Source organism: Helianthus annuus, chromosome 7 (assembly GCF_002127325.2).
Source record: "Helianthus annuus cultivar XRQ/B chromosome 7, HanXRQr2.0-SUNRISE, whole genome shotgun sequence".
Classification (NCBI taxonomy): domain Eukaryota; kingdom Viridiplantae; phylum Streptophyta; class Magnoliopsida; order Asterales; family Asteraceae; genus Helianthus; species Helianthus annuus.
The window spans coordinates 93,702,495-93,713,001 of record NC_035439.2 but is presented as its reverse complement, the minus strand read 5'-3'; the positions used below and the strand labels follow the sequence as shown (position 1 = coordinate 93,713,001).

The 10,507-nt window shown below is 35.6% G+C and overlaps 1 protein-coding gene across 3 annotated transcripts; it reads right to left on the bottom strand.

Annotated features, from left to right (window-relative positions):
• Nucleotides 1–2,995: 2,995 nt before the first annotated feature.
• LOC110867933 (D-2-hydroxyglutarate dehydrogenase, mitochondrial) lies at nt 2,996–10,226 on the bottom strand. 3 transcript variants are annotated; one of them, XM_022116990.2, is made up of 16 exons: nt 10,029–10,226; nt 9,280–9,578; nt 9,089–9,190; nt 8,970–9,017; nt 7,755–7,825; nt 6,634–6,752; nt 6,465–6,560; nt 5,805–5,914; nt 5,612–5,692; nt 4,985–5,085; nt 4,783–4,891; nt 4,555–4,660; nt 3,963–4,048; nt 3,747–3,872; nt 3,555–3,649; nt 2,996–3,418 (listed from the first exon to the last, which is right to left on the bottom strand). In XM_022116990.2, exons 1-15 carry the CDS (start codon nt 10,165–10,167, stop codon nt 3,560–3,562), a joined length of 1,683 nt encoding a protein of 560 aa, XP_021972682.1. In that variant the 5' UTR covers nt 10,168–10,226; the 3' UTR covers nt 2,996–3,418; nt 3,555–3,559. The 3 variants fall into 3 exon arrangements, with proteins under 3 accessions (XP_021972682.1, XP_035831616.1, XP_021972684.1); XM_035975723.1 differs by lacking the exons at nt 2,996–3,418; nt 3,555–3,649 and having other exon boundaries at nt 3,747–3,877; XM_022116992.2 differs by lacking the exons at nt 2,996–3,418; nt 3,555–3,649; nt 3,747–3,872; nt 3,963–4,048 and adding an exon at nt 4,435–4,481.
• Nucleotides 10,227–10,507: the final 281 nt, after the last annotated feature.

Here is a 10,507-nt window from a genome sequence, read left to right as displayed (position 1 = left end):
ATAAGCAGTTGTGATATCTTTTTGTTCAACTATTAAATAAAACCGTTTGGGTTGGTAGCCGTATGGGTGTTCAACTATTAATGGGTCTTTTCACAAGTTGGACCCAACCCGAACGTGGGATTTTGGCACCAATCTGATCAACCGTATGAACTCAAAAATCATGTCAGACACATGAACCCGAACATAACACGTGTTTTGACACGCTTGTAAAACACGGTCCGTTTGTATGGATACCCCGATTCACCCACCATCCGTCCTGCTACTATACCTCACCCTGTTTGCAGCCTGTCTCGCATGATACCAAACCCACACCCTCCACCCTCATAATATTAAATCTAGCAAAAGCACTATGATTATTATACATACAATATGAACACTCGCCCGAAGGCACAACAGTGCGGTGAGGTAAAACCCGTTCAATTCAAGGATAATCATAATTCATAATTCCCCATAGAATAACAAAATCTTTTAGTTTCTAATAATGGCAGTCTAACCATAAATCGGCCTTTCGTATATTTTTTCAAGTCATAGGACTAACTCAAGATTTTTAAAAATTAAACTGTTTGTATATTTGAGCAACTTGTTTTAATACGAATTGTACAAAACCAATATGAGTAATAGGTTGTTAATTTTTTTTTTTAGTTTAAATGAATTGGGCGTGAATGGGCAAAAAAAGTCCCATTCACAAGAGAACACTGCCGCTATGGGTGTTTTTTGGGCTTTTTGGGTTTGGGCGTTTTCACAAAAATGTCTGATCAAAAGAGGATGACCGTTTTTGATGGGTTTTTTATTTAATTCAATTACAATATCTAATCATTGCAAGGGGGGTTTGAAGTTCAAGCTCCACTACACCCCTTTTTAACTTCAAGCCTCTTTGCTGACTAGGAGCCACATGTCAGATAATGCCCAAAAAAGGGACTTAAAGTTCAAACCCCACTATGCAAAGGAAGGAAGATAATATTGAATGTATAGTGGTTGACTGAATGTTAATAAATTCACTTTACATTTACCCATCAATCTTCAAAGAGTTTTTCAAAATCAATATTTTCAGCATCAACAATGTCAGATTGCTCATGTTGTATAAAACAATTCAATGATGTTGTCTTTTACTTCTGTCTTTTTCATCAAAGGTCTTGGTACATAATCTCCATGTACAATAATATCACATCAATATCTTTAGCATCCACATATGTTTAAAATTTTTGTTTCCAAAAACAGAACTCTTCTTCTTATACTAGCAAAGGTGATGGCTCTTCTAAGTTGTTCTCAAGATATCTGTCTTATTCTCCATTATGTCATCATGGTGTCCTTATATTTTGCCTTTGAATGACCTAAACTTATTTTTACAAGAGAAATTTACGAAAATAGCCAAGAATAAATTTGACTTACTAAAATGGCCATCTCATGCGTCGATGGGGCAGGGCATCACTGATTACAAGAGAGCTTATGCGTCTGCAGGGCTGATTCATGCGTCTCAATGACATCCATGCCCGTGACTCATAAAACTTTTAGCGAGATTTGAGGCATCCCATGCGTCCGTGACTCATCTCATCATCCCATGCGTCCGTGACTCATCCCATCATCCCATGCGTCCGTGACTCATCCTATGCATCCCATTAAGACACGTGTCACTTCTATATTTAAGGACTCATGGGATGAGTCGGCAAGTATGGGATGAGTCACGGACGCATGGGATGATGGGATGAGTCACGGATGCATGGGATGAGTCACGGACACTTGTCACTTCTATATTTAAGGACGCATAAGCTCTCTCGTAATCAGTGATGCCCTGCTCCACCAACGCATGAGGTGGCCATTTTAGTAAGTCAAGCTTATTCTTGGCCATTTTCATAAATTTCTCTTTTTACAATGTTTTCTTGCGAAGTTGAACATCTTTAGTCTTTAAAACCTAGTCTCCCCACTTTATTTATGTCATATGTATCTGTCACATATTTAAACTTTTTAATACATGATTTATATCTAATCATTAGAATTTAAGCTATCTTTTGATGAGTTTATACTCATCTTATTTTTATTACATGAACAAGATGAGCAAGTTTGAGGTCCATGCCCCCTTGACTGACAAATCCTATACTACAACTTATCGTTGATTTGTCATCCTTCGAACTCATTGTTACATTTACATATTTTTCTAGAAGAGAAACGATCGATAAACGGCTTGAGTGTGGGAGCAACCATGAGCCTACTAATGTTGTGTATTTCGAACGGTTGATCCATTGTCGATTCACAATCTGACCATGAACCTGTCGTGCCCATTTTGTTTTCTTTTTTGCCCGTGCATTTGAATCTTTGATCATAATAATTGATATGAGACTTATTTTATAAACATATTGGCATCTTAGGATAACATTTGACCTATACGTTTAAAGTTCTAACAAAATCAAAATGTATGATAGATGCTTGGGCATGTACTAACGGTAGTGATCATCACCACTAAGGGGCTTTTGTTTAGTTCTTAATGGGGCTCTTGATGGTTTAGACCTCCTGCTTGTTTAGCACTTAATGGTTCAGACTGTTTGTTTCGCGAGCAGATGTCTGGATGGTTAAGACATTTGCATCTGAATGGTTAAGCATTATATTGTGTCAGAATAGTTAAGACCTCTAATCTGAATTGGTCAGATATTTGCCTCTGAACGGTTAAGCATTATATTGGCTCTTAATGGTTCAGACCTCTTACTGATTGCCAAACAGTCCCTAAGTAAGGTGTCATGAACTATAAGGATGTCACTATAAAGATCACACCTTTTACTTATTCTCTTCCTAACTTGTTTTTTACCCATGTTAACATAGAATATGAAAGGGTAAAGATTACTTAAGGATACTTGTTACTAAAATTTTGCTCATTGGCCCTACTAAGATGTTCACTAATTAACAAGTTATCATATTTTACTCGCCACATTAAAGCGTTCAATATATATGTAATTTTAGTAGAATGTGAAAAACGTATTAGCACTAGTACGTTATGTTTGTCGGATAAAGTAGAAGAGCGCATAACAGCCTCATATATCACTGTTAAAGCAATATGTACCACTCTTTATGTGGTTCTAACATTTTTAAATTGGCTATATATTGAACATCCATGTCTCTCTCTCTCTATATATATACACACACACACACACACAGAGAGAGAGAGAGAGAGATTGATATTTTGGATAAGTGGACATCGAATTTGGGTTTAAAAGAACCCACTTGGTAACCTTTCTAGGATTGAAAATGAACAACTTTGATTGTAATCATTATAAAACAGTGTTATACTTCCCATGAATTAGAATGTGATCCATGGAAGCTTGCAGATGGCTGGTTATGCTTTCATATGTACATCATGCACATCACTAAAGATCAATAAGGAGACCTAGTCATACACTTCAATCAAACTACTCGCCTATTTGTCGAGTACCTAAACACCCATCAGTAAAACACACAATAAATTATACTCTTTACAAATTCCAATCAATACCACAAATAATTTGTGACATCGTCACCATAAAAAAATATAGTAACCCGTGAGCGTATAAAAAAGATAAATTTCTAACCTTAGTTAGGATACGAGTGATGATGGGATGACTTTGTACGGATTCAGTATTCCATTAGGGTCCAACAATTTCTTGACTGAAGCCATAAGTTGTACCTGTACAAGTAACTTTGTAACTAACCGACTATCATTCACTAATTATCTTTTATACTCTCAATAAAAAAATAAAAAATAATAAAACAAATAGACTTACAGTTTCAGAAGACTTGCTGTAGTAGATCTTTTCAGCTTTCATAAGACCTAGCCCGTGTTCAGCGCTAATACTCCCACGGTGTTGGGATGTCCATTCATAGACAAACGGTTCGATTTGTGCTAAAATCTGCACTTTTTTTACAGAACTTAAAAAAGAAATAAAAATAAAAACAGAATGTCAACTTTTATTTTTGTAATATGGGAACATAGATCTTACAGCATCATCATATTGTCGAGCCGACACATTTAAATGGAGGTTACCGTCTCCAAGGTGACCATATCCCACTACATTTGCAGCCGCACCTATTTATTTGTTTTTGAGTAAAATGTCGTTATCGTCCTTGACGTTTGGCTAGTTTTGCGACTTGTCCAAAGGTTTGTTTTTCCGCATTTGGATCCAAAAGGTTTGAAATCTTGCCATTTTCATCCGACTCGTTAACTCCATCCAATTTTCTCCGTTAAGTCAAGGGTATTTCCGTCTTGTTAACTTAAAGGGCAATTCGGTCTTTTCACTTTGTGTAAAAAGGCTGATACCCCTGAAAAATACCGAATTGCCCTTTAAGTTAACAAAAAGGACGGAAATACCCCTGACTTAACAAAGAAAAATGGATGGAGTTAATAGGCCGGATGAAAATGGCAATATTTTAAACCTTTTGGATCCATATGCGGAAAAACAAACCTTTGGACGAAAGTTGCAAAACTGGCCAAACCTTAGGGACGAAAGTCGCATTTTACTCTTTATTTTTTTTTCAAATTAAATTCAGATAATTTATTGCCATAAGTATAACAAACTGAATCATTATGGTTACCGAGACGTGTGCGCATTTCTTCAACAAGATCATACATCTTTTCGACAGGTAATGATAGATCATACTTGTATACAGCTCCAGCTTTCTGTAATGCTTCGGGAATACCCTGAAAACAAATATATAAAATCAGCATATTAATATTGAATAGTGATTATACAAATAAAATCAGCATATTAACATTAAATAGTGATTATACAAATTATAATCATTGGGTTGCAATTTTCAAACCTCACGAATATGCCAAAACGATGATGCTTGACTAAAATCCTGTGCAAGGGCACCGTCAGATACCAGACCGTTTTCCATAGCGTGAAGAAGAAACGCCTCGAGCGTTGCCCTTAAAATGTGAGTTTAAATCTTTTTAGATATACTTTTTTATACGTTTGTTGACCGTTATTAAAATAAATATAATTATATAGCGGTAAATTACTTGTCGTTAGATTCATTGCTGCCTGTTGTCTCAATGAGAACATAGAAGTTATAAATTGACGACGGCAATGGATTCCGGACACCGTCTAGATGGTGAAGAACCTGTAAAACACAAATAATAACAATTATTAGTAATTGTATACACCGCGCGTTGTGACGGCGTCGAAATATACATATCTTGAATTTATACCGTCGAATGAAAACATATTATATTTGATCTGGCTCATTTCCGAACAAAATTTACGTCAAAACGTAGATCAACTGAAAACGTACATAAATAAGTATATGTATTATATTAACCCGACTCGTTTCCAAAAAAACACATACGTACATAAAAATAAGCATGAAAACGTATTATATTTGACCCAACTCGTTTCTGAAAAAAGTTACATCGAACGTAAACCAACTTGAATTTTTACCGATACATACATAAAAAGAAGCAGGTAAGATAGTGAAAGTGAGTGAAAGTGACATATTACAATATTTTAGAAAGTTGAGGGGGTGTAAGTGTCAATGCTAAAAGTTGAAGGGAAAAAATTAAAAAGTGTGGATACTATTCATCAATTATACAGCTTTACCTAATATAGCAGACAATTTAAGTAAATGTGCCCGGGTAATAATTATTTACCAGATTCATTGCTTGGGAATCAAGAAACTCAAATGCCGATAATATTTCACCGAGCCTTCTTTTAGCTTGAAATAGAAGTTTCTGATGACAAACATAAGTAAATGATTAGATATTTAGATATATACTTACAAGATGCATAAATATTTCAGTTTTAACACGTACATTATATCCAGAAAAAAAATTAATATTTTACCTGGCAACTGATATAATCTTCGCAAGCAAGGAAAGCTATATTAACCGAAGATAACTTTGGAGGCGTGAGTATCGAAACTTTTGTTATGATACCCAAAGACCCTTCACTTCCTGTAAATAGATACAAGAGTATTGGATCAGCCAATATTAATACACTCTTACACTATAATTATGATAATATATAAATTATAGAGTAAAATGTCATTTTCGTCCCTGAGGTTTGACCAGTTTTGCGACTTTTGTCCAAAGGTTTGTTTTTCCGCATCTGGATCCAAAAGGTTTAAAATCTTGCCATTTTAATCCGGCTCGTTAACTCCATCCATTTTCTCCGTTAAGTTAGGGGTATTTCTGTCTTTTTTGCTAACTTAAAGCCGTAAGGGAAATTCAGTCTTTTTCACTTTATCAAAAAAGACCGAAATCCCGAATAGCCCTGAAAAAGACCAAAATGCCCTTTAAGTTAACAAAAAAGACGAAAATACCCAACTTAACGAAGAAAAAATGGATGGAGCTAACGAGCTGGATGAAAATGGCAAGATTTCAAACCTTTTGGATCCAAATGCGGAAAAACAAACCTTTGGACGAAAGTCGCAAAACCGGCCAAACCTCAGGGACGAAAATGACATTTTACTCTAAATTATATAGTATTTAAGTTCAGTCACACCTATAAACAAATGCTTTAAATCATAGCCAGTGTTATCTTTTCTCAAAGTCCCTAGCATATCGATCACACTACCGTTCGCCAAAACAACCTCAAGCCCTGAAACATAAACATGTGAATACGTATGTCTGGGTTCTGTAATTTTTAATATTTAAACGAGTAAAAAGCATACCAAGAACGGTTCCGTGAAGAGATCCATAACGTACTAGACGCAACCCTCCAGCATTAGTCGAAATGTTTCCACCGATTTGGCAGCTTCCTTTTGCACCTAAGTCTAATGGCATAATAAAGCTGAAACGAGATACAAATTAGAATGTCACACAAATGATTCGAAAGCAAGTTTTGAATACTGGACCGGTTCACTGGACTCAAAAACTGGATTACGTCAATTTCATTTAACAAAATAGTTATATATATATATATATTATATAAAACTGAAATAGTATATTCGTATGTTGTTTATATTTAAAGGAATAAAAGAAATATATAATTTTTTAAAGAGAAAAAACAAAACAAATGATATTTTGGAGGAGAGCGTATTAAATTTAGCTACTACAAAATATAACACCAATATCTTTCTAGATTTGTTGGAAAACAGTTTCATATGTCTATGAGACATCCCCAATTTAAATCTTATAATCTACAAAAAGAATAGAGTAAAATGTCATTTTCGTCCCTAAGGTTTGGCTACTTTTGTGATTTTCGTTCAAAGGTTTGTCGCTCCGCATCTAGATCCAAAAGGTTTGAAATTGAAATCTTGCCATTTTCATCCTACTCGTTAACTCCGTCCATTTTTTAATGTTAAGTCAGGGGTATTTTCATATTGTTAAGACATTTTTGTGATGATTAAAGGGTTTGGGTGGGGAGAAAGTCAACAGAGGTGGATCTTTATTTCTTATGGACAAACGATAAGGAAGAATCACCTTCAGCCAAGATGGCCAAATACAAATGCCACCTAGTAAACCGACTTACAGCTCCCTAGGTCGTTCGAGAAGACCGCAGGGAACGGCAAGGCTTCTTCAAATAGTGTTTTTTTATTTTAATAAAAAAGTCTAATAAGACAAATGCCCCTCATTTAACAGAGAAAAATGGATGGAGTTAACGAGTTGGATGAAAATGGCAAAATTTCAAACCTTTTGGATCCAGATGCGGAAAAACAAACCTTTGCATGAAAGTCGCCAAAGTGGCCAAACCTCAGGGACGAAAATGGCATTTTACTCAAAAGAATATTTGTTGCAAATTTGTTTTTTTACTCAAAACCGGTCCAACAGATTCACTGCAAAATGATATTACCCTTTTTTGTCAAGAAAAGAAATGAGATTTTCCAGTATACATCCTGCTTCACATACCAGTACACCGCTAACCTGCAAAGAAATTACATATGAAAATCATCAACCAAAAAGATCACATATTTTAACAATACTAGATTTTCCCCGCCCACGTTGCGGGACACCATGCCGAATATTTCTCTCTCATAACATGTATGTCTGTGTTTCGGTTACTTGTAAATACTACTCATAACATGATCCCAAAAAAATTACATTGAGTAAACCAACTAAATTAAAACACTATCATACGTTTGCTTAAGGAAAACAAAAAGGATAGAAAAACAATAATTTTAAACAGGGGGCAAAATTGTAATTTTTCAGGATAAATGAGTGTGTTCCAGGCAGCCGTCTGGCACGAATAAAAATTACACCGAGTCAAACAATTAAAACAAAGCACTTCTATAGTTTTGTAAAAAAAAACTAAAACGATGGCATGACTGTAATTTTACACTGGGGCAAAATCGTAATTTAACTGGGAAAGCAAAGGAAAACGATGGAAAAATGTAAATTTAAATTGAGGGCAAAATCGTAATTTGGCTGGGTGGGGAAAAAACAAAACTAATGGCAAAACTGTAAATTTAAAGGGGTCAAAATCGTAATTTTGAACCGAGGGCAAAATGGTAATTTTTAGATGGGAGCAAAAGCATAATTTTATTTTGAACTGGGGGTAAAAACGTAATTTTGAAATGATGGCAAAATCGTAATATTAAAGCGGGGATAAAATCGTAAATTGGTTGGGCCAATGGGGGAGTGTCAGGTAGCTTCCTGACACTATTCCCTCATCTTGTGTCTGTAGTAATACATTGGGGGCAAAATCGTAATTTTACTGGGAAAGCAAACAAAAACGATGACAAAAATGCAAATTTAAATTGAGGGCAAAATCGTAATTTAGCTGGGAGGAACAAAACAAAACTAATGGCGAAACTGTAAATTTAAACGGGGCAAAATCGTAATTTTGAACCGAGGACAAAATTGTAATTTTTAACTGAGGGCAAAAACATAATTTTATTTTGAACTGAGGGTAAAAACGTAATTTTAAACTGATGGCAAAATCGTAATTTTAAAGCGGGAACAAAATCGTAAATTAATTGGGCCCAAAGCAGGTGAACTACTGTTCACCATACTTCATAAATGTTATAGAGGTAACGAGATTAATAATATGAGAAGACTGACCTCCTACCTGGTCAAAGGAAATAACGCTGTTCATGCGCCGAGTATTGATAATGATCTGCAAAAAGTCACAAAGTTGTAAAACCAATGAATTCGAAACTAACGGAAAATATTACACGCCTGTGTTACCTCATCAAACACGGGTACACTTCCTCCAACAAGACCCGTGTTTCCACCTTGAGGAACAACCGCCAAACGTCTGGAATTGCAATAGTCGAGAATTTGAGACAACTGCATGTCAAACACATGAAGTGCAATCATTATACGCGATTGAGACTAACCTAAATATCCAGTTTGGACAAAAGAAAGATGTTATGGACCTCTGTGGTGTTTTCGGGCTGGAGCATAAGCTTACTTGACCCTTTGTATTTATGCATCCAATCTGTGTTTGCGGTTTGTAATTCTTCAGGGTCTTGAATAACTTTTTTGGCTCCTAATATCTTGTCGAAGTAGATCAAATCGTCATGGTTGATGGTTGAAAAGTTGGGGTTTCTCTCAACTATGGTGGAGGCCACTGATCCAAATTTCCTGTGATGGGTGTGAATTAACGAAGATTTCCGAAGATCCCATCTATAACTTGCAACAAACTGGTTTAGAGGTACAGAGGCTTGTGTAAAACCTGCAACAAGACGTAAATCAAACAAGGGGCGCAGCTTAAGAGGGGCCGGGCCGGCCCCCCGAACTTTTCGATCAATAATGTTATATATGTAGTTTTCGTATAGAAATTTTTTGGTATATACGTTTTCGACCCCCTAGTTCTAAAGAAATTTTTGGGTATATAAGTTTTCAACCCATCTTCATTGTCAAGCTTCGCCACCGAATCAAACAAGTCATAGTAATCACAAAGCAAAAACTAATGTCAATAAACCAATGATAAACACCCAAAAAATAAATTTAAACCTAAAATAATAATGTAATGTCCAAGACCAAGACCAAGAAATCTAATCTTTTAATCCAAATTACCAAGTAATTAACACAGAAAGAGTCAACAACAAGTGCAATTGAAAGCCCACAAAAGCGAAGTGAAAGCTAGAAGAAATTGCTTATTGATAATTAGGGCAATGTGTACCTGAAGTTGAAGATGATGGGTTAAGTTGAGTGGAATTGGGGATCAATCGGCGTTGATGAAGAATTTTGTTAGATTTGTGCTTCGTTTGATTGAGTAAACGATACGCAACAGCAGCAGCAGCAGCCTTGTGGTTCTCCATTTTCGGTTGATTGTTCTACTGGGACTCTCTCTCTTGTTTGATCAACACTTGCATGGATAAAAGTTTGATCAAATTGACAATGGGTATTTTATTATTGAGTTAAGTTTCGTGTGCCAGTGTTTTGGTCATTTTAACGGTTTTGCTCCAATAGTTTAAAAAATAGCCGTTTTTCTCCCTGATCTTTCGAGTTTGTCGCCAGTTTCCTGGCTCTAACTTAGTAAAAACGTTCAATTAAAAATAGGGGTATTTCGGTAGTTTACATGTCCTTGCTTTTATCTATAAAATTACCAAAATACTCTTCTAGTTAATGGATTTTTTGGATGGAGTTAGAGGCGGGGAG